The sequence below is a fragment of the Anas acuta genome, chromosome 1 (genome assembly GCF_963932015.1).
Source record: "Anas acuta chromosome 1, bAnaAcu1.1, whole genome shotgun sequence".
Taxonomy (NCBI): domain Eukaryota; kingdom Metazoa; phylum Chordata; class Aves; order Anseriformes; family Anatidae; genus Anas; species Anas acuta.
Window position 1 is genome coordinate 15136526 of NC_088979.1, and position 25075 is coordinate 15161600.

The 25075-nt window shown below is 38.0% G+C and overlaps 1 protein-coding gene and 1 long non-coding RNA gene across 3 annotated transcripts in view; both read left to right on the top strand.

The window, feature by feature from the left end:
* DYNC2H1 (dynein cytoplasmic 2 heavy chain 1) overlaps positions 1–7399 on the top strand; it is a 170378-nt gene extending 162979 nt beyond the window's left edge. For both annotated transcript variants that reach the window (XM_068670205.1, XM_068670216.1), the window contains exons 88-89: positions 2365–2481; positions 6750–7399. In XM_068670205.1, coding sequence (XP_068526306.1) covers positions 2365–2481; positions 6750–6908 — 276 coding nt within the window. In that variant the 3' untranslated portion in view covers positions 6909–7399. The remainder of the gene's footprint in view (positions 1–2364; positions 2482–6749) is intronic.
* A 7101-nt stretch (positions 7400–14500) lies between these two features.
* LOC137849980 (uncharacterized) lies at positions 14501–24011 on the top strand. Its single transcript, XR_011092209.1, has 5 exons — positions 14501–14722; positions 15196–15413; positions 18666–20104; positions 21402–22114; positions 23875–24011. It is a non-coding gene; the product is annotated as an uncharacterized lncRNA (long non-coding RNA).
* The last annotated feature ends 1064 nt before the right edge of the window (positions 24012–25075 follow it).

A 25075-nucleotide genomic window follows, 5' to 3' on the forward strand; every position in this document is an offset into this window, starting at 1 on the left:
CAGAAGTGTAGTTAGATAAAGCGTATTCTAGGAATTGTGCATATGATAAAGTGAGGCCTTAGGTATCAAGGTTAACAACAGGGAGCAGTAGGAAGAAGTCTGTGGCAAATCTCAGTATAATCATTAGTACAATATTGTTCCTTTTGTGCCTTTATAATGTTTTCCTTCATGTTCTTTGTCCTTGCAACACAGAAGAGGTTGTACTGGAATGTACATAGGCTATCATTAAAGACTATTGACACCCAAACTGCCTTTTTTTCTAGATAAAGGCAGCCTTTTCCAGCCTTTCTGCGTGGAGAGGTTTTGATTTTGAAAGGAAATGGTACAAAATACCAAATGTTAACACTACCTTAAAAGTGACAGACCTGAAAATCTTAGGGAAGATTCAAAGGAAAGGTCACAAGGAACTTGGCAGGAGAAGGGAGAGGAGAGTCACACTTTCACGAAGAAGAAAAGATCTTAAGCTTTTGACAAGAGGTTGAAGGGAGGAAAAAATGTTTTTGCAGTTCCAAACAGAATGTCTGAAAAATTTAATTCATTTCAGTGAGGCCTTGTTATAACACTCGTAGAAGTTAATGAAGATAGAGAAAAAGTCATACTGCTGTGGGCTTGCCTCTTGTGATTCTTAAGAGTCAGGTTTGCCACAGTTTTGAAAGCTTTACTGTGAGTCTTATTCCGTGTGTAGCCCATGTTACTTCAAAGGATGTTACTGCAGTCACTATCTTGCCCAAGGACCAAACAAAGCTTTTTTTCCTATTGCTTTTTTAAATGCATTTGCAAATGTTAGAATATGTATATACATGTGTATATATCCTGTACATTGTAAGGAAGAGCCCTTGGCCCAGAGTTAAAACACAAGTTTAAAGAAGCAAGTTTCTGAAGTAAAGACTGCATTAGTCTAACTACAATCAAGAGAACAATTATTTATTAAAAATGCAGAATGTATTCGTAGTTACTGTACAGTTAGTAGAGTATTGACATAAAACAAAACCAAGAAATAACACCCATCACTTGGGAGGAAGACATTGCCTTTGAAGCATGACAGTTAACCCTCATTGTATTACTGTTTATCTGCAATTTCTGTGTCGAATAAATAATTTTAGAACACCGTAGTTACCTAACTAAAGTATTTTCACTGCATCTTGTCTACTCCTGGCTTTCATTGTAACATCACACATCTGTGCCATGTACACTTCTAAAAATTCTAGCAGGGGAAAATGGATTAGAAAATGATAGTTTTCTCTATTTCTTGTCTGTTGTTTTGGTTATACAGTGACTCATCCAGTTTCCAATAGCATTGTATAGCCTAGTTCCAGCACCACTTCATGATCGTTGTATTTGGTGAAAGCCTGCTTCATTTTTATTTTTTATTTTTTATTGTATTTAATACAGGACTTTAATATGATATTACAAAAGACAAGCAATTTTCAGATGTAGGTTTCATTAGACATATGCTCTAGTTTTAGGTTTAGCTTTTTGAAAAGCTGCATGAAAGTTATTACTGAGTTAAATCTTACTAGTACTAAAATTGAAGTTACCACATTAGCAGGCCAAAATGATTATTACTATTATTTATACTGGCAAACTATTATTATTTGTACTAGCAAAATAAAATGGTGAACAGGTATGGTTTTTTTGTTTATTTTTTTTAAGAAATCCAAAATAGATATCATTGTCATTAATTTGTTCAGGACTTCAGTTAAAAAAAAAAAAAGAATTAGTTCAGAGTCTGAAAATACTTGTTTATTAAAAGTAAGCACTTTAAAATCTTTAAAATATGTTACATTTAAAGCATTGCACAGTTACTTATGTAAATGTTTCTTAATTATTTCTTTTTTTCAATTAATGCTTTAACTAAGAAATCTTGAATTGTAATAAATAACATTTTCTCTCATATTATTTGAATATTATTTATTTCCCTCTGCAAAACTGTGCAATAGTTCATTGCATTCTTTGAAAGCTATGCTCAGACTTCCAAGCAGGAAGTCATGCTTATTTCAGTGATTGTTCTTTTCTTATTCTTAACATGGTAATAATTGTGGACTTGGCTGTTGCTATCATATTTCCATTAATCTAATGCCAGGCTACTGCAGTTTCATAAGTGATGACATTTACAGGTATTTTTCTCTAGCATTTCAAAGAATGTGAATCCAAATCAGAGGAAGTTCACACCGAAGCATGATGCAGATTGAGCCTTTAAATCATGTTTCCTATTCTCACACATGACGTTACAATAATTGCCTTCCTGTTATTTAAAAATTTGGTCACAGTAAAAAGGATTGTTGTTTATTGAAGCACAGTGTAATCATTACTAACGTTTCAAGTCTTTTATATATGTTTCAATATTTCATATTTCCATGGCAGATCAGTGGCTTACAAATGGAAGGCTGCAGTTTTGATGGAAATCGACTTTCAGAAAATCTGCATGATTCTCCCACTGTGTCATCTGTTCTCCCTTGTTACATGGCCTGGATTCCACAGGTACTAAATTATTAAAAGCCCTAAACTTTCAAGACCCATAATTTGCTTTTCTCTGTGTAGTAGCTTTTTAGAATGACATTGCTGACCTGTTTTTTCCCTCATCCTAAAATAAAAATCTGTATATTTAATAAGTTACTTCTTTTATGTAAAACAAGAACTTATTACCACTTTGTCAATATTTTTTATTTTTATTGTGCAGATTAAAACAAAACTTTATTTCAGTCATACTTTTTTCTTTTTAAAGAATTTTAACATTTTCAAAAATGTATTTACTAAATGTATACGTGAGTTTGGGAGAGTATATCTAGGTAGAGTATATTTTCTTAGCATTTTAAACATAGTACTAAGACATAACGGCAATAAAGAGTCAGAGAACAGAATGTGGTCTGTAACCAAAGAAAGCCTTTCCCCTAGTTACACTGATATAAAAAAATGCAAACACTTGGAGGACTATGTAAGATGAAAATTAAGCAATCCAAACAGTAAAAGTTGTTACTGCTTCTACTCTCTAATTATAATAGCAGTCTTCAATAAATAAAGGAAAAAGTTATGTAGAACTTCTTCAAGAATATATAGCATTACAATTTCATATACTTACATTCTTAAAAGAAAACTTTTTGTAGAATTCATCTCATCTATACTTAGAGAATCACAGAATGGTTGAGGTGGGAAGGGACCTCTGGAGGCCTTCTGGTCCAACCCCTGCGCCATCAGGGACACCCAGAGCAGGTTGCCCAGGACCATGTCCAGGCAGATTTTGATGATCTCCAAGGAGGGGACCCTGCAGCCTCTCTGGGCAACTTGTGCCAGGGCTCCCTCACCCACACAACTGTGTAAAAGTTACTTACCCATGTGACTTAGTTACCTTAGGCTCCTGTTTGGTCTCAGAAAAAGACGGGCATCACAGGAAGTTCATTCCATCATAAAGTACCTGGGATGAATCTCATTAGATGATAATGCTAGGTTTGGTCAGAATGTTAAATAAAAAAGCTCACTGGACTCCAGTAGTTGACTTTTCAGTTAGAATTAGCTTGGTAATTATAAAAAAAAAATGATGATGATATTGAGATTTATAGTATCTAGTAATAGATATGTAGGGAGCTCCATTGCTAGTACACTGCTGTATCCCTACAATTATTTTTTTTTTTGTTCTCACTGTTATTTCCAGCACTGTAAACACGGCATTCCTTGCTAGTACAGCGTTGGAAGTATAACAGTCAAGATTTAGCCTGAGAACACACAAGTAGATACTAGCCAATGTCTGCATTACTGCTTCCAGCTTTGATGGCAAAGACTGGATTTTTTTTGTTTGTTTGTTTTGTTTTGTTTTGTTTTTTTAAAAAAAAAAGAAACACACACAGACAAAAACCAGCAACCTGACTCAGTGATGGGAGGGAGAAGATGGCAATATACTTTAAGTGGTAACAGCAAATGTTTATCTTATGCTCACTGAAGATGAGGATTATAAGTAACCCTATCTTTTTTTTTTTTTTTTTGAAAAGCATTTAGCTTCTGTTAGAGATAAAACAGATTCCTAAAGTGTTTTTCTGAATAAAAGTCAATATTCTTCAGACTTCAAAGGTATTATGTGGCAGTAACAGAGATCTGCCTGTAACGATGTACAAGTGAGATCAGTAATTAGAGAATGATGCTGCTTCCAATGTACTTCATACTTGAAAAGAATAGCAGCTGAAGTTTTTGTGTTGGAAAAAAATGTTTGATTTTTTTTTTTTTTTACAACAGAAGCCAATACTTGTCAACTGCCCAGATTTTAAATATAATGTGTCTCTAAGGAAAGTATTTCTGATTTTCTATGCCCTTTAGTTGTTTTGCTATAGGCTTCGCAGTAGGAATTGACCATGATCAAACATCATGCTTTCAAACAGAAAGGTAGATCTGGGGCATCATTCTGTACTTCCCCTGATCTCATTATCCTCTCCATAGGAGAAGAGTATGAAGTAGAACATGCTATCTTATGGTTTGTTCCCCATATGGAATTCTCTTATGGAATCTAGTGAGCAAAAATCTGTGTATTTATAAAGCAACACTTTCAGATCATTTTCAACCAAACTAAAACAATGTGAACTGTGTGAAATAATAAAATAAAAATAATGGTCTGCAGGATTTCTCTGATATACCTCTCCAGAAAAAGGCTCAAAATGCTAAAATGTTAAAAACGGAGTATTTTAAGCAATAACATAATACTTATTAAATTGTGAGGGCCTTTTCTGGTTTTAATTCATGGATTGATCCCAAGCTGTAATGGACTAAATAGGATAAAAATGTGTGAGGCAGTCTAGACAAAGAACATTTTGGAGTGTATGTAAGGAAAGGACATATGGATTTGTGGTTCATAAAGCCTTTCACAGAATGGCTTTAACCCTCAAATAATGTGATTCTGTAAAACATCAGTGGAATTGAGAAAAGCGTGTGAGCAGCTACTTCAACACAAAAAGGGTGTAAAAAGAAGTCTTGCCAACTTCGGGCTTCCCAGCTTTGGCTGTACTTAAAGACCATTCTCTGGCTGACATTTTCTTCTCAAATTTGCCAGTATTTTGTCTTTCTCTGTAGTGTTAACCAAGGGATAAATGTGGTAAGGTTTTAAACACTAGTGTTCAAAAGACAAGGGAACTTGATTTTCAAAAGGAACAACAAAACCCTTCAGAAATGGCTTAACACTTAACATGCAAGGCAAAGTGCTCGAAACAGTCATTGTTTGCATGTCTCCTTTTTCTGTTTCTAGTTATTTTCTAATAATAGAGCTTAACTAACTTGCATTTGATGTAATTTGCATTAAAAAAAGCAACTAATTTTTATGTCAGATTCCTTTATGAGACATGTGCTACTTTATTGATCGATTCTTGAAAACATTTTCACAATTTCCTGTTGACAAGAAGGGAAATCTTGAGTGTTGAGGAAAACATGCTTAATATATATGAATTGAATGAAACCTTGCATTACTTATACAAAATAAGTGCATGATGGGTTGAAACCTGAGTTACATGCTGTAGGAAGTCTAGTCAGTCTTTGAACTCAGTTCTATAATCATGCAGAGGTACAATGACCTATGCGAAGCCTGAGGAGGAAATTACGTCCAAGGTGCACACACTTCGTAGTACAGAAAGTGGAGAGGAACTGGAATTGTTCTCAGGAGTGCAGTATCAGGGTACAGACTGAGAGGTAACACTGTGGCTCCAACTGATGTCCTTCCAAAAGTAGTGTTTACAGCATAGCTGTAGTCTCTGTAGCAGCAGTGCTGTTAATACTGTGCAGTAGTAAAGTACATGCACAGGAGAATACAAAATTATAAATGAACTCAGCCAAAATGTTCAAATCTGAATGCTTAAATTTAACTTGAAAATTTCCTGTTTAGTCACTTAATGGATACAACCTGTTCCCCAGAAGTGCCAAAGAACCCCAGCTGCAACTGTGATCAGTGTTGGTATGAAAGGAATTAAAAAAAAAAAAAAAAGAGAGAAATTTCTACACATGCATCTGTGTCTTGAAGAGCAAAAATTATATGGAAAGGATTGGGGAATTTGTGCTTTTTATTTTTATTTAAAGTCCTTGTCTGACTGAATCGTGGTTAATACTTTTAGTTTCCCTCTGAGGCTCTGATGTAAGGTACAGTAGCTCTGTATCAGATGATAATTTCTTTTTATTTGGATTAATTTTTTTTAAAAATCATTGTTAAACACGGAAGGTAGCTTGGGAAGACTGGCTTAAGATTTTTTTGGTGCAGCTCTTGAAGTATCCCACTTGAAGTAGCTTAGGTGTAGATCACACCTGGGGCTGCATTGCAGGAGGAGCAGCAGGGCTTGCCAAGACCACTGGTGCCCCAGAACTGCCCCGGCAGTACAGCACTGGTGCTGCTGAGCAGCTTCTACCCCCTGGAAACTGTTCCCTTGTCTCTGCTTTGCAGAAGCTTATGACATGTAATTTTTCTTTTATTTTTTATTTTTGGCTGAATGAAGATTTTGATATGCAATTTAAAATATCACTCCTGTTAGATACATTCTTCTGTTTTCAGTTTAATGAACTGGAGAGCAAACTTAAGAGGCTTAGTTACAGAGTAGTCTAGTGAATTTTCTAGTCTCTGCTTTGTTAATAATCCTTCTCCTTTGTAGCCTGGACCAAGGGTTGTGTATCAAAGGCTGCTGTGTCTAGACTTTATCTTAGGATCCAACTTTGGATACCACATCACTGAAAATTACTCTTTTCTCATGTTTTGTTCTCCAAGTGATAACTAAGTGCTGGTTTATTGACAGGATGCATACGGTCCATATTCTCCTGAGGAATGTATAACTTTACCAGTCTACAGTAGCATGGAGAGAGACCGTGTGGTGACAAATATTGATGTACCTTGTGGAGGAAACCAAGACAGGTGGATTCAATGTGGAGCTGCTTTATTCTTAAAAAATCAGTAATCTGAATATGCATTAAAGTAACTCTTGAAGTTAAGAATTGTTTAAACATTTCAGTTGTTTGTTTTTAAAAAAATCCTTTAGTTACATTGCTTATAGATTTTTAAAGCAACAGTTCGTAAAACTCTACTTGAATGGAATGTCATTGTATCTTTATGAGATATTGTAAATATTAAAACAGCACTACTAAGCAAGCTGTTAATTTGGTTTATTTCTTTAGACTGCAATGTAATGTATTTCTTTCTCAGAATTGTTGTAATCTGCACTGTTTTACCCGGTACAGTCCCATAAATATTTTATATAAATGCAAAGCCAGTGTTTTTGATCATTTTTTCATGATACTTTCTGAACTGTTATTATTCTTACCAACCTGTAATAATTCTTAAACCCCATTTAATAAAAGCATATGATAAAACTTACCTGTTCTAATTGAAATTGAATGTTTTACTTGAATATAAAAATGAGAATAAATATTTCATTCTGTTTTAATGGTGTTTTACTTCTAATGCTATTTCTTTGTGTTGGTAGTAAATAACAGAGGCTTCATAAACTTTATGTGAAGTTACAGACTCAGATTATCATCATGGGTGTTATCTAGGAGTTATTGAAAAAAAAAAAATTCGTTTTATGAAACTGCACTAAGTTCCAGTAAGAATGTGCACATAAATTAACAAGTTAGGCAATGCCATCGATGATCAAAAGAGGTTTTCACTCAGTTGTTAGGTGATTAACAGAGGGATATAATCATGCTCTTGGTTTGTGATATGTTATTTGGCAATAACATGAAAACACTTTTTTATTTTGCTTGGAAAACAAAATATATGTCTTGGCTCTGACACTTCTGATTTTGTATTTTGTTTTTTATGTAGCATTTAAATTAAAACTGTATTTCACTTGCATGCTATCTTTCACTAGTGGTTTGAAGGAGGGAGAAGGAAGGCAGTGAAAGAGTTGGCTGTATGTCCAGGTTAGCTTCCCAAAGAAAGTCTTTTTCTCTGTCTATTCTATTGTTTTTCCCTTAAATTTGGTCTTTTTTCTCCTAATTGAAGATCAATTAATCTGATGCCCAATTTAACTCTCCTCCAAATAAAAAGATGTTCTAAAATAATTTGTTACAAGTGCACATACATTTCTAAAATTTAATCCAGTCTAACAACAGAATAGATTTCCTTGCAGCTTTTCAGATAATTCTTTTGATTATTGAATACAGATAAATTGAATATGAAGAATAAAATGTAGCAAATTTAGAAAATACTTGTCTGTTAAGAAAATTTTGGAAAAAAATGATGATGTTTCCAACAAATCAGAAATCACTCTATTTTTTGGAGCGTGTACCTGCCCCAAAAATTCTGTCGTACTAAGTTTTCTTGGTAAAACATCACTGGGAGAGGAAATAAGTTTTAGTGAGGGAGACTGTGCTTTCAATTCACTTAAAGCTGAGGGTCCATTGGCTGTTGCTAGTGTTTTTTTTTTGTTTGTTTGTTTTTGTTTTTTTTTTTTTTGTTTTGTTTGTTTTTTTTTTTTTTTTTTTTTTTTTTTTTTTTTTTTTTACAGATTGAGAAATACTGCTATTCAGATAACTACCTAACATATGGCAAAGATGTCTGGAAAATAAAAGTCAATGATTTAAGCTACCTAGCAGAGAAAGTGGAGATCAGAAATGTAGTAGGTGGTTTTGATAACCTCTCTTGCTTGTTATAGGAAAGAAAATATACTGTGGTGGGATGTAGAAACCCTGAAAGAAAAACATCAGTAGGATATTCTGGGGAATTATTATTATTATTCCTATATGCAGCTATACATGTTATTTAGACACGCTTGTTTCAAGTCTCCTTGTTTTATATATTTAGTCAGGAAAACTTTTATTAGTATATAGATAACTGATCCTGTCACATAAAGCAGATAGAAAAGAAGCTCTTCTAGGCCTACCACACTATTTATATTTTGTGATGACAAACTAATTGAGTTTCTTGCCATTAACTGACCAGTATCCTACCTCCTTAGAACTGGCCTGCTCTTTACCTGTTATATCTATGAGCACCTACTGCACAAGATTTAGAACTACAGAATGTTTCTCAGCTCACACCAAGACTTTTCAGAGACAATCATCAGTGCCCTTCTGTCAGTGACCTCTTTCTGTGAGCAGAAAATACTGTTAGTCACCTTGATTAAATCTCCTTTTGATTTCTTCACATCTTGTTTTTGAGCTCTTTGATATTACCTAAACAAACTGTTTACTTGCTTATGCTCATTCTGAGTCTTTCCATGAGTGACAGGAGATAGATTCTTAATGTAGACACACTGTCTAAGTCACAGAAGGCAAAGGCAGGGACTGGGAGATTGAAGAACTGCATGGTGTAGGAGAAGATCAGGTTCAAGACTGTCTAAGGCACCTGAAGGTGCACGAGTTCACAGGACCTGATGAGATGCATCCGAGGGTCATGAGGGAACTGGCGGATTAAGTTTTATCCTGGTTTTGGCTAGGATAGAGTCAATTTTCCTCCTGGTAGCTAGCATGGTGCTGTGTTTTGGATTTAATATGAGAATAATGCTGATGACACAGGGATGTTTCAGTTGTTACAGAGCAGTGCCCACACAGAACCAAGGACTGTTCAGCTCCTGGTGCTGCCCTGCCAGTGAGGTACTTGGGGGTGCACAGGGAGCTGGGAGGGGACACAGCCAGGAGCTGACCCAAACTGGCCAAAGGGATGCCCCATACCACATGGCATCATGCTAAACAATTAATATGGTGTGGCTGTCCAGGCTGAGGAGGACCACTCCTCTGGGATAGGATGGGCATCGGCCAGCAGGTGGTAAGCATTTGCATTGTGCATCCCTTGCTTTGTACAGCCTATTGTCATCATCATCATCATCATCCAGTTCTTTTTCTGTACTATTAAACTGTCTTTATCTCAACCCATGAGCTTTTACTTTTATTACTATTATTTTTTTCCTCCCAATTCTGTCCCCCATCCCACTGGTGGGGAGGGAGTGTGGCTATGTGGTGCTGGGCTGCCTACTGGGTTAAACCACAACAAGCTGCTAAACTGCTGTCCATCATATTCGAGAAGTTGGGGCACTCCAGTGAAGTTCTCAACAGACTGGAAAAAGTGGAAACACAACCCCCACTGTTTAAAAGGTGGAAAAAAAAAAAAAAAAAAAAAAAAAGGAAAACCCGGGTACTACAGACCAGTCAGTCCCACCTCTGTGCCTGGAAAGATCACGGTGCAGATCCTCCTGGAAACCATGCCAAGGAACCAAAAAATAAGGAGGTGACTGGTGGCAGCCAACGTAGCTTCACTCAAGGCAGATTGTGCCTGGCAAACCTGGTGGCCTTCTACTATGGGGTTACAGTATTGGTAAAGGGGAAGAGAACAAAAACTAGAGGGTGGATGTTGCACTGGGTCATGTAGCAAGGTTTTGTTACTGGAGGGTGGCAAGGGTGGCTTCTGTGAGAAGAATCCAGCAGCTGGTAGATGTTAGATAAGGGCCAGTTTCAGCTGGCTTCAAAGGGACCTGCTGCTGGCTAGAGCTGAGCCAATACGTGATGATGTATGAGCCTCTGAAAGAGCAGATTGAAGAAAGGGAAAAAAAACCTGCAGCTGAGGGAGTGAGGAGTGAGAACCATCCATGCAGCCCCCAAGGTGAGTGCAGCAGGAGGGCAGGAGGTGCTCCAGGCACAAGGCAGCACAAGTCCCCCTGCGGGGAGCAGGCTGTCCCCCTACAGCCCATGGGTCCCCCATGGAGCAGATCTCCACGCTGCAGCCCCCCCATGGGTGGAGAAGCCCCCAGTGGAGCAGGTGGATGTGGCCTGCAGGAGGCTGCAGCCCATGGAGAGCCCCCGCAGGAGCAGGCCCTGGGCCAGAGCTGCAGCCCGTGGACAGGAGCCCACGCAGGAGCAGGGGGTCTGGGGGGAGCTGCCGCCCACCCGTGGGGGACCCGTGCTGGAGCAGTTTGCTCCTGGGGGATGGACCCTGTGGTACAGAGCCATGTGGGAGCAGTTCCTGAAGAGCTGCAGCCTGTGGGCAGCCCCCGCAGGCTCAGTTCGGGAAGGACGGCATCCCATGGGAGGGACCCCATGAGGAGCAGGGGCAGAGAGGGACCGTGAGGAAGCAGCAGAGACGAAGCGCCATGGACTGACCGCAGCTCCCATTGCCGTTCTCCTGTGCTGCTCCCATGTGCTGCTTGGGGGGAGGAGGAGGAAGAGGGTGGATTGGGAGAAAGGTTTATTTAGTTTAGTTTGGTTGGTTGTTTTTTGTTTCTTACTGCTCTAGCTTGTTAGTTCCCTTCCAACCCAACCCATTCTATGATTCTAATGCTTAGCTATGGCTAAATCCCTGAATTGTATTTTTATTTGGATAGAAGTCCTTTGGGAGCTCATCTTGACAGGCTGGTGTTACAAGTAGAAAAGACTTTCTCTTATTAGATGCTTTTTTATTTCATTCTTTGATGTGTCAGTTTTTAGTACAGGACAAAATGCTGAGTTAAGTAAATCTCAAGATAGTCTGGCAGCTTGAAATCTAGTAAATTTTTAGTGATATTATCATCACAGAAAAAATAAATAAATTAGACCTGTATGTTTTCAAGATCATACAGTTACAGTGTATTAAGCAGTAGGTTTTATATCTATTTCGACTAATTCACTGGTTTCATTTGCAGTACTCTAGACATAATCCTGATGTTTGGGATGTCTCCCAGGTGACCTAAGGAGGAAAAAGAGATTATTTATCAAGTGTTCTTTGATATTTATTTTCTGTAAAGATCGTATGATGTGCTTTCTTTCTACACAATGTTGTAGTCTAAATGAAAGATACTTTAGGTAGCTATAGCTACTAAGTGAGAGGGATTGCATTTTTGGTAGTAAAAGACAGAACTGTGGAATATTTATGAGTGCCAAAGTGCACCTGGATCAGAAACACAGGCCAGTCAGAAATATGAGTCAGGAAACATAAGAAATAAAAACATCAGAAAAGCCTTAATGGTCTCGCTAGTGTTCCCACTAGCCTGCTGCTTTTCAGTTTCAAGGGTAAAGGAACTTGTAAGCCTAAAATAGAGAGATCTCAGAAAACACAAATTTCTGCTCTGCAAACACCCTCTTTTGAAGACTTGAAATAGAGGCATATCTTAAGTAAATGCAAATTGTTACCATTAGGAATCAAAGTTACAAAATGCAAAGTGAAGAAGCCTTCATCGAGTAAATACAAAATCTGTGAAAATAATGAAGATTCTGCTGTAATATTGCTTTAAAAATACACACATATATTACAAATTTATTTCTCTTATATTTAAAAGGAAACAGTTTCCTCCTTTTACACTTCATAGCAGTCAAGTGTTTGTCAAGTATTGGTGCTGTCATCTGTCAGAAGACAAGCTGTTTGGTGCACTTAGCAAGTTAACAACAAGTCTACTGTCACAGGGCACGCTATGTTCCCAAACAGAAGGCACATTTGTTGAAGAGTCAAACTCTAGTCTTTTTTTCTTGTTGTTGTTTGAGATAAACTGCTTCTCAGAAACAAGAAGCACATTTTAGCTGTTCTCAAATTCTCTGTAGTTTACAAAAGATGAAAAATACTTACTTTTTGTAATTCTTTTCACAGCCTGTAAGTCTTAATGTTAGATACTGAATTCCCAGTGAAAGGTTTCAGAAACAGAAAAGTAATTGAGTGGATTGCCTGGTTAATGGCATGCATGCTAATTTTATCAAGTGAGTGACCTATGGTTATGATAGAATACCTCAAATTGCTGTAGTGCTAAGGTTGATTTAAGATTTTTTTCCAGAATATTTTTAGATTTTCACTGAAATCTAAAAACTGCTGTGGAAGGGAAGTTATGTAAGTTATGCCAAGTACAAATAGAAACGATCATGCAAAATAGCTGTTCCCTCCTATTTCCTTATTTCAGCTTTCAGAGAACAGTGTTCAGAAGAGCAGCAATTTCTCCCAAAACAGCAATATAATGATTAGAGCTGGAGGGAAAAAAATGAACTATGCTCAAAAGGATCACTTATGAATCATTTTACGACCTCTTAAACTGATGTAGCATCTTTCAGCAACAAAAGTGGGTTTACATAAAATATACATAATACTGGTTGCCATACTAAAAATATGCAGGCTTAATTAGGGCTAGAAATCCTTATGTGAAGTTTTACATTTATATTTGAATCCTTTTAATTTTTACATTTTGTAATCATTTGAAAACAAAAGCTGTGAAAGAGAAAATAGGTGTAGAAGAGTCTGAAGACAAAGTCTGAGTCACAGCTGACAAAATAAGCTCACCCTCTATGAGTCCTTAAGCTACATTCTCCTCTGAGGGGTACAACATCATGACTGTGCTTGACTTCATCATGTGTAAATAACTTTCTTGGAAACTCAGCCAGTTTTATCCTTTTTCACCTCAGCTCATGGACTACTGTGTGTGAGGCCTCAGCTCAGCGCTGCTTCCTGTGTCCTCGTTTCATTTTAGCCACGGAAATTGCTTATAGCAGAACTCAACTGATGTACTTCACGGAATGCCTCTCTTGAAAGTCTGGGGTTTTTGTTTCTAATTCTCATGACCTCTATGTAAGATGCTTAAAAAGCAACAGAACTTTTTATTTTTCACTTTCAGTAGGTTTGATATAGAAAGCCTTTTCACGAATGTGTTTTAGAGGAATGAAATCTGTGTTACTTATTTGAACAGCTTCATGACAATCACTGAGTCACAGAATGGTGAAGCTGGAAGGGACCTCTGAGTCCATCTGGTCCCACCCCTGCTCAAGCAGGGACACCCAGAGCAGGCTGCCCAGGACCATGTCCAGGCAGATTTTGAAGATCTCCAAGGAGGGAGATTCCTTAAATAATGCCTTACAATGACTACTGTTTGCATGGACGGCAGTTTGCCTGAGGAATAGTTCCTAGGTTACAGATTTAAATACCAATGAATTGTCCTCTCCTCTCCTCTCCTCTCCTCTCCTCTCCTCTCCTCTCCTCTCCTCTCCTCTCCTCTCCTCTCCTCTCCTCTCCTCTCCTCTCCTCTCCTCTCCTCTCCTCTCCTCTCCTCTCCTCTCCTCTCCTCTCCTCTCCTCTCCTCTCCTCTCCTCTCCTCTCCTCTCCTCTCCTCTCCTCTCCTCTCCTCTCCTCTCCTCTCCTCTCCTCTCCTCTCCTCTCCTCTCCTCTCCTCTCCTCTCCTCTCCTCTCCTCTCCTCTCCTCTCCTCTCCTCAGAACAATAACATGTAAGGAATTGCTGCAGAATTTCATGAAAGCTTTGCAGTCTGATCCTAGAATGGCACTCTAGGTATGAAGATGCTATTTTAAGAGTCTAGTCAATACAAAAAATGTGTACTCAAGTGGTGTTACATTACATTGCTATTATACTTTTGGTAATCAAAACCATCCGTGTTCTCATTCAATACATAAGTTAACTGAAAGCACATATAATTTGAGCACAGTGTAAACATACTGTCATTCATTCTAAGTTGATGATCCTGTAAAGGACGTTACCTAAACAGCAATATCCATATGCCTAAGATGAGTATCAGGTATATAAGTTCTCTAACAGAGCTGTTTCTAAATATGAGTATGTCAGAAGTGCTACTGGCTTTTCATCTCAGGAGAAAGCAAGCCCCCCAGGTTGTCCTGTGACAAGGAATCTCAGAGTTGTTCCTCATATCTCTATCTACTGTTAGATTGACTTAATTTTGTGTATATTTTTCAGATCAGCAAAGAAGAATCTTAACAGGTCATCTTGAAGAAAAGTAATTAGTAATTGTGCTTATGAAATCTACTGGATAGGTAATTTGATCGTCATGGCTCTCTAACTCATCTCACTCACTGACAAGGTGAGTTCTTTTCACACTATCCCACATGGTACTATTTCCAGGCAGAAGATGTTTCCTATTATCTCTCTACTGAGATTGCCAAGAAATGTCAATACTTAAGGGCTTTTTTTTTTTTTTTTTTTTTTTTTGTTATGGGTAAGGTCATATCAACGCCTACCACTAGATGGTACTGTGGCATAGACCCTCGTAAGAGACAGAGTCAAACAAAGTTGGGGTTTGGAAGGTAAAGACAATTTATAGGATACATAACACTACATCAACAGCCTGTTCCAAAGGAAATTTTCTTATCAGCACTGCTGAATAAGCAGCTGTGTCTTAAAAAATGCTTATACTTAGTTGTGATGTAGTTCTTTGTAGAAATAAAAAAGAAGTGTTTCACTAAGTGAATTTCTCAGTACTGAAAGACACCTTGGTTGTGGGAGTGGATAAGGCACTGACTGTCCACTTTGGCCTCTTTGTGGCTATTTCTGCAGGTCTTCAGCATCCACATGGGAAGAAGGAACAGTGAGGAGACATTTGCCCCTGCAGCATGGAAGACCAACAGCCTCCTTATCTGCATGAGACAGAGCATTGCCAGCAGGTCATGGGAGGTGATCCTTCCCCTCTACTCAGCCCTGGTGAGGCACACCTGGAGTTCTGGGTCCAGCACTGGGCTCCAAAGTACAAGAAAGAGACATGGACACACTCTGAAGTGAGTCCAGAGAAGGGCTATAAAGGTCACTAAGGAACTAGACATGTGAGGAGAGGCTTCAGGAGCTAGGACTGTTCAGGCTGAAGAAAAGAAGTCTTGAGCAGCTTCTGATGAGGGACAGGTGGAACTAGGCTTTTCTCATTGGTGCCCAGGGAAAGAAAAAGTGGCAATGGACACAAAATGAAATGCATAGAAATTAATTTAACATCATAAAAAACTTTTATTTTTTTATATACTTTTTATTTTTTTATTTTTTTTTTACACTTAAGGGTGAACAGCCACTGGCAGAGATTGTCCAGAGGTTATGGGGTTCTGGAGTCTCCCTCCTTGGAGACTTTCAAAAGCCACTTCGAGCTGGTCTTTGATAACCTGCTCTGGATGTCCTTGCTTTGAGTATGAGGTGCTTTCCAACCTCAGCTGTTCTGTGATTCTGTAATTGCAGTGCAATAGCTGGAAACAGGGAGGAGGCATGTAAGCTACTGGTATCAGGAACACTGTGACTTGAGAACAGGAAACACCTTTTAGTGAGACAAGTGCAAAAATACTGAGCCTTCCAGTTTTTGTATGCAGGTTTCTGAAGTGATGCTTCCATCTTTTGGGTACTAAGGATGGGATGAGTGAAAATCCCAATATAATCTACTGTTACCCCCCTGCCCACTCAATTTTTTAATTTATTTTTTCACAGTGATTTTTTTCTTTGTGATTTTCATTACAAAATTCCATATCAAAACTAAGAGAACTTAGAAAACTAGAATTTAAAAGTGTGCTTGGAATCCAGCACATTTCTAACAAAATAACAAATACCTCACTTATACTGTGAAGACAGCACTTTAATTAGGTATACAATTTGTGTATCTCACTAATATTTAGCATCTATAAAAATAATTTCTGCAAATCATGAGAAGACTGTATGTCAAAGAAAATGTCAGAAGACAAGAAGTCAAAAGCCAGCCTATATTTACTCCAATTTCAGCATTTTCAAGGTGTACTCAAGAGTAGATACTTGTACTTGAAATTGTTTCACTGTGAGCTCTCTCCATTGGAAGGAACTGTGTCAGGCCTTGGGAAAACATGAAATGTCCCTTGTAAAAGCACTCCTGGTTTTCCTCCATTCAGAAACATTTTTTGTTCATCACCTTGAACATGAGTGATGACACATTGGGACATCTAGCCAATGTCCTCTGAAGGAAAATTTCACCTATGGTTACACTGATGTTGGGAAATAGTCTTCAGAAAAGACAAAGAGGGGATGAGACACAGAGGGATACGAAGGAGTCAAAGTCAAACCTATCATAAAGATTTGTGTGATCTGTTACTTTCTTAGTGGAGTTTAAATGAAAACAGATGCTGGCAAATTATGTTCCAGTGCCACCTTTATGAGACCATCTCTTCTTTTCCAGCTTTTTGCTTCTATTTTTTTCTTTCTCCTCTTTGTAGAGGTTGAAGAAGCTTTTCCCTCAAGGACTTGCTCTAGGGTTTACTTCACAGGGCTTCCTGAAGCACCATCCTCCCCAGGTTCTGCCTGAGGAAGAGAGATTACAGTTTTCCTTTTGGCATGAGAGGTTAAATGATATAATTTGTTGTTGATAAAGACATTTGCACTAAAGAAACATCTTCTCACACAAATAATTCCCTTTGTTGTCAGAATTCCATGAAGTATGATCAGCAGGAACAAGTAAGACCCTAAGTAAATGTGTTAATTGTTTTTGTGCCTTTGATAATAAAAGGGAAACACAAACACATCAGTAGGATTGTCAAGGGAAGGTACTTCATTTCTGGTAGTCACACATTAAAGTTAGGTACCCATGATTAAATTTTTTAAATAAAAGCAGGAAACAATGACATGGTTGCCTCTCAAAGCAGTACAAGGATATTAATAAGAAGCTAACATCCTGTTTTGACTGATTCATTAGACCTTTTGGAGTTGTACTTTCAGCATCTGCAAACAGGGATTGTGAATTACAGTCCCGACTCCCCTTCACATCATATGGATTGCACCTACACCATATGGCAACCCAACATCCAGGTTCCTTGCTCTTTTCTGTAGAAATCAGCATGCAAGAGTGCCAGATGCTCACTGCTAGGGAATGGGAATGTGTACACAGTAATAAGGGCACACTCCTAGCTTCCCTGACCTAGGCACAGATCTATTTCACAGATCCCATTTTTGGCTAAGGCTGTGGGATACTTAGAATCTGCAGTGGGAGAAATGGAACTGCATTCAGACACTAAAAATTATGGCTTACTGTTGAGAGGGAGTGGTGGAAGCCAGCGGCTTGCAGGGGAAACACAGGAATGCTTAGCCCAAGAAAGACTGGACTGTTCTGAGTCCTCCAATACAAGGTAGACAATGAAAAACTTGAGGCAGTTCAGTGGAGGCCACTAGGGTGCTTAAGGAACCCACTTTGTTCAGACCTGAGGAGAGAGAGGTTTGTGATGAAGGATTTTTTAGCAGCTTGTCATTGTCTACAAGGAGGTTATTAAGATGATGAAGCCAAGGTCTTCTCATTGGTCCATGGCAGGAAGACAGGGGATAAGGGTTGTTACGATTGTACAGGGAGAAATACTTTCACCATGAGGAGAGTCAGGCAGTGGCACAGGTTGTCTAGAGAAGCTGTGCAGTCACCACCCTTGAAGATTTTGGAAACCTGACTGGATAAAAAGCTGAACAACCTGGTCTGATCTCAGAGGTGATCCTGCTATTGGGGATCTCCCAAGGTGCACTTCAGCCTAAATTATACTGTGCTTCTGTCTCTTAACAAAAGAGTGTTGGGTTAGTTACATGTTCATCATTCTAAGCAAAGTATATAAATCACAGAACATAACGCCACTCTATTCTTTCCACCTTGTGCTCCATATAGAAATGACCTACAAGTCCTTCAGTTTTACTGCTGCTTCATAAGCTATCAAAAAGTTCAGGGGTAAGTCAATGGAAAACAAAGCAGTTCACAGAATAAATGGATGAATGAAATGTAAAACCATAACAGGGCAGGCCAAAAGCAATTTAGATGAACTACTCACTTAAGGCATAAAAATAATAATAATAATAAAAAGTAATAAAAAATAAATGTTCTGAACACTTCAGAAGCAGGATGTCTGCCAAGATGAGTATTGGGTTATTAGAGTACTGAGGTGTAAAAGTAATACTGGAGAGGATACCGCAATACAAAACTAAATTCTTTAAATCAGTATTCATTCCAGAAAGGATAAGGGAAGCTCTCACACTGATTTTTTTATTTTATTTTCTTACAGGGGATTACATACAACTCAAATGTTCAAGAGACATTGACGTACTGGGAAAAGTCCAGTGGAGGGCCACCAAGATGATGAAAGGACTGGAGCATCTCTCCTGTGAGATAGCTGGGGCTGCTCAGCCTGGAGAAGAGGAGGCTCAGGGGGATCTCATCCTTGTCTGTAAATCCCTGAAGGGAGGGTGCAGAGAGGACAGAGCCAGACTCTGCCCAGTGGTGCCCAGTTCCAGGACAGGAGGCCATGGGCACAGCCAGGCACCCAGGAGGCTCCCTCTGAGCACCAGGCAGCACTGCTGTGCTGGGCGGGTGACGGAGCCCTGGCACAGGCTGCCCAGAGGGGCTGTGGGGTCTCCTCCTTGGGGATTTCTATAAGCTGCCTGGATGTGGTCCTGGGCAGCCTGCTCTGGATGTCCCTGCTTGAGCAGGGAGGGGTTGGACCAGATGGATCCAGAAGTCCCTTCCTACCTCAACAGTTCTGTGATTCTGTGAAATTGTCCTGTCAATTTAGAAGAAATTCTAAAAGAAACGGATAAAATGATTAGTAAGAAACAAGTTGTTAGTGCCAGATACTCTTCATCTAAGAGTTCTGAAGGAACTCAAGGAACTCACATATACTGTTACCTCACTACTCAACATGCCGTTTTACCCATCATTTATGCGGGTTGTGGTTGTAGAGGAATGAAAGATTCACTTTCTTTAACAGTCCTCTATAAAGACATCTTACTATTTTTACAAAATGTATTGAAACTGTATAACAATTAAACTGCATACTCAACGATTTTAAAATGAAGAAAGGCCAACATGGATTTTAGGTCGATACTGAGATTAACTGTTTGCTAACTTTTGGAAAAAAAAGAAAAAAAAAAAAAAAAGCTTCAAGCTTCTTTGAAGGAATCAAGAAAATTATTTTTATAGCATGTACAGGGAATTGCAAAATGTAGGAGATGCTGGAAAAAAAACAAAACAAAAAAAAAAACAAACAACTAAGCTGCATAACAAGAAGAAGGGGGTAGAGGTGGGGTTGGGAGGGAGAAAGTGGTGGTGTGACATTTTCCACCAGCTGAGGATGTCAATTTCTTACTTGTTCTTTGCCAAAGCAGGAATCCCAGGCCACAATATTTAATGTCCCTCTTCAGTACAATGGCATACTTCTCAAGGAGAAGTCTGCATTAATTTGACTGTTTTTGCTATGTTCAGCCACACCATCCCCAAGGGTAGGTTATCTTTTAACCCAAGTACCCTCTGTGCCTCTCCCTCAAACACTGTATAATTAATCATCCTGAAAGGTGGCTAAGAGGTAAACAACCAATTTCTGTATTGCAGATGCTGCTGCTTTGTCAAATAATCGGTGCAAAGACATGTTAACAGTACGAAGGGAGATTCACGTCTTTGTTCATTCATTCATTTCACTAAGCTGTCCGTTATTGGTTGTCCAGTAAGGTAAGTGAAAATGAGGGAAAAGCTACCCAAAATAAGTGTTAGGAGAGAATGAAGGATCTTTCTTTTATCATGGCATCTGTGATTCAGCTTGTATAAAAACAATAGGCTGGATCACACCCGCTTCTAGGTATTGCTTGGAGCAGAAACAAAGTAATTATTAGAATTAATATGAACAAAAGTATCCTGGCTGATCTTCCTGATGGACTCCTGAAGTAATAAGAAACAGACCTGAAGGTTTCAAGCTGGTCACTTCCTAGCACAAAGCTGCTTTTGGGAGCGAACTGATGAGATGTGAAATTTGTATTGCCACAGGCAAGGCAGAATTACCCTGCCATGTGTCTGTGATGCTAATGTAATTAATCCCAGTAAAGCTCATTTTTAAATAGCTTAAACTAGAAGTTTAAATTTATTTTATTCTGCTACTCATTGAATGCATTCTGATACATTGGATGGAAATGGAAAGGTCCAAACTGGTGAAACTGGAAACCCATCTAAACTGAAGTACAAGATGGCTGTACCCTTCAAACAAACAAGTGAAAATTGATAATTCCCAAATTAATGAAAATTTGTCAGTAAAACTGAATCAGATTTAAAAACTGAAAGCTAAAAATGAAATGAAAATATAAAGTCATTGAAGAATCCTGAATAATGAATCTGCCCTGCTTTTTGAGGAATGCTGGAGGGTGCCTCACTACTTGAATCTGATGCAGTTACTGAAGACCCAGTCAGCCACTGGCATGGTGCCTGCTGCCACGAAGAATGGAATTTAAAAAAATTTGGAGTGTAAAAACATGGAGTGTAAAAACATTGACTTGATGAAAAATTCTGTGCCTTTCCATACAGACAATACTTGTGCAGTAGAATAATGTAGAATTTCCTAAAAAATCATGGTCTTCCAAAGTCTCTTGATGAATAAAATTTGCTATTTTCTGGCTTATCATCTCCAACTCACTCTGAACGATCCGAATGATCTCTCTCTCTCTCTCTCTCTCTTTTTTTTATTTTTTTAATCTTCTTTTTTTTTTTTTTTTTAAATTTATTTCATTTGATATCCATACATTCAAGGAAATTGCCTCCATACACATTTCACATTCTGTTAAACAATGCTATTTCAGTGCTCCTTCATTCCTTCATTGACAAGATAAACCAATTATTGTAACAGCAGAGGTTATTATGTTTCATTAGACTAGGAGAGGTTGCCAAGTTCTGTTAAGTTAATACTTTCTTAGTTTTCACAATTTTACTTTAAAGCACCTTACTTTTTTTTTTTTTTTTTTAATACCTTTTTATTTTAAAGCTATTTTAGATCACATTTCATTCCCAACTATAGATGGAACTGCTTCAGAGGTAGGTGATGTCATTCTTAATTTCTCTGCAAAAATTACTCTGAATTAAATTCTAAATTATTTTGTGATTGAACTGCATAGTTTTCTTTGGATCTCTCATGGGAACTGGCTTTCCTTCAAAGCCAGAGGCATGCTTCTGAGGCCTGGGCTTTCCTCTGCTCATTGCAGAGCTTGCCATATATCTGGTGGTGTTGCAAGTTCCCTGTCCTCTGTCTGCTTTGTCTGCCTTGTTCTCCAGAAGGTCCCAGCAGCTACAAATCTTTGGTTATTTCCAAGGCAGAAGATCCCCTCCATTTTCCAGTGGTTCCAGCTTTCAGCGCTGGCAGACAACTTTTCCCACTGCTGCCAGGCCCCAGCCTTTTAACAGAAAAGAAACAAAGACAAACAGCAGATACACTTTCTGTCTGCATTTTTTTTTCAATTCTTAGTGTTTTATACATAATCATTTTTAAACATTATAATAAAAATACTTTAAACATTATTTTAACATTATATTTAACATACAATTTATCATAATATATTTAATATTTCGAAAGCATAGGAAAAGCCTTTGGGTAGTTTTCATGGAGGTCCAAGAAAGAAGCAATCCTCTGTTGAAGGACCATCTTTGCTCTCATCTTAAGGAATCTGCTGATAATTGTTGCTGGAGACAGAAGACTGTGAGGTGGGTCTTTGGCCTGACCCATTATGTGGGTTGTTCAGTCCATGTAGGATTTTATAGTAGATCTCATATCAAAGAATTTGCTAGCTGTCTTCCAATACGACCATCTTGAAAACCTATCTAGGGAAGCATCATTCACATTAACCATCAGAAGGATCCTAGTAAAGGATCATGGAAAAACTGAGAAATCAGTTACATGAACATGCTCAGCAAGCCTGAATCAACATAGCTCTGTTGGCTTCAGGGAGATTGTGCTGGTTCACACCTGCTGATCAAATGTCTCACTGTATTAATTTAATCTTAAATGGCACTGTGTACTAGGCCATGGTTATGGTGAACAGCAGAAGCTATTGGCCTGGGTATTTTTCATGGGGCTGTTTAAGAAACTGGTGATGATATATATATATATATATATATATAATATATATATTTTTTTTCCCCATTGGAAAATGATAGTTCAATGCTTTCCTGAGAAAGAAAGTATATTGAAGCCAGTCCGAAATGAAATAATAAAAAACAAAAGATTTTTAACACTTTAAAGAGTCCCACTAACTTAGCTGCAATAAAAAAGGTGTTACTCAGTTCTAAGCAATTTTCTGTTTCAAAATCTGAATGTATTTCTTCATGTCTGAGAGGCTATGCAAATGTTTAAGAACTTAGTACCAAAATAATTAATAATTAAGTGAAATGTCTAGGATGAACCTGATCCAGTTCTTTTACGTGTTACCCAATCATAAAATAAAGTGTCTTCAATCAACTAATGACAAAATTATATGTCAAGAGAATTAATTTGTTTTGTAAATGGGACGTGGTTCCATTCAAGACACATGAATATATTTTTGTGGACTTCAGGGACCCACTTCTGATGTTGGAGAACTTGGCTTCCAGAATATGGGCAAACTGAATATATGAAGCATAACCTTTCATCCAAAATGTCACTAAAATTTTATTTTATATTTTTCTGGAAAAATTATCTGTCTGATTAAGATTCCAAAGCCTGTGGTATCTGAAACTCTTTGCCCAGACTCTTTTAGCACAGGTAGCACTGCACAGTGAAATAGGCCTTTGATATGAGATTGTATTCACTGTTGTTTGTTAGGTCACATGCCCTGTTCTTTTCGTAATATATTGTTCCTACAGTTTACTGCGTTTGTTCTGGGTGCTGGAACAAATTTTTAAGAATATATATTTTCAGAAAGACAAGGAGCCTACTAAAAAATTTAAATTTAGCTACTAAATGAATATGTCCGACAGTGTAAAATACAATGGGTTATGCTGAAACCATAGACACTAGCATTTTCCCTCAGAATTCAGAATATGGTATATGATGTTTTGATAATTATAAACAGGGCTTTTAGGAATGCCTCAGGCTCAAAAATCCCGTGGAGTTAAGAACCTTTTGAAAAATCTTGTGCTGTGCTTTTAAGGTTTTCATGAGGATTTGGTGCTCAGCAAAATGCTGATCTTCCGTGTTTTTGCTGCACTATCAACATAAGCTTTTACTTATGAGTAACACCAGGGTATTTTTCTTTACATAGAATTACTCTCATCTGTATGTCTGAGTTTTCCATTAAAGTTATCTGGTCCAACCTAGGAGCAGATAAGGCTCTCACTTTGCCTGGCAAGTCACAATATGACTTGAAATCCTAGTTGCAGCTATCGGTCCAGAGAACCTTACACCGTTCCCCTGTCCTCCCCATAGCCAGGATGCTACCCCTTGACCAACATACAGGTCTTACTGACCATGACCCTGCTTTTCCAAGTTGCTTCTCCAGGATCTGTACATGAGTGGTGGATGGCAGACCCATAGCCCAGACCTTCAGCCATGCCACGTCAGAGCTGCGGACACTGCACCCAAGTCAACACCTTGGGCACTGAGAACAGGATTCAACACAGTACAAGGCTGGTAGGAAAAATATAAGCCACTGGGTACCAAATACTTTTTCAAAAACTAATTCTGAGCATTACCATAGCTAAAGATTTATTCCCTCTGCTCTGTCTGAATTTTCCCTTTTTCATACATATTTTGTTACCACTCACATCTGAGAATACTCTGACATAGAATGCAGGAAAACAGATTTCTGTTTCTTTGTCTATTGACATCATTTGTTACTTTTTCTTGCTCCTATGAACTACATCAGTTAGTAATCAGCTTCCAAGCAACCACTTGTGAGAGTTTCTCATGAAGCAGAATAGAAAAATATTTTACCATTTTTATTTGTCTCACTTCATATAACTCTAGCTGTTTCAGAATTAGGAATGGACAGAGAGAGCGAGAGAGAGACCAAAAGCCCACAAAAACAACCCTTCAGCAGTCCTTTCATCTACAATAAAATTAGTATGTGAAGTAGGTGGAATGAACCATCTCATGAATTTATAAATATTTTCCTCTGTGAAGTCTTCAGTTAAAGGTCTCTTTGCAATCTGGAGAGACGCCTCTTTCTCTCCAATTGCTTCAGATAAAGTCTACATGACCAGCCATGATATTTTGACACCTAACTTTGTGAGCAATAATTTATGTAAAATGAATCACATCCTTGGTGACAAAAGGCATTTGCTACTTCAACTGAGACACTTTTGAAGGGAGTGCTGCACAAAGGAAGTGAGTTTTCACCTTAGAGGTGTGTTGAGCAAGATAACCAATGCATTGGGAATTGTAGAAAATGTGCTCTTCTATTGCTTTTTTTCTGTATTAACTAAATAAGTAAAGTATAAAATCACAAAATTTGCATAGAGCTTAAGTAGACAAATACACAAATTATTTAAAAACTCTTTAAAAAGGGATGAAGATTCAAGACAAAAGTATAGCTTAAACTGAGTAAGGTAGCAACATTCAGCAGTTGAAGAAAGCTGTCCCCAGAGCTCAGGCTCCACAAAAGTAGGAGGCTGGGCCCTGAAATATTAGAAAATTCTGTCATATTAGAAAATATCTTAAAAATCACTGAAGACTGGTGTATTGGAAAT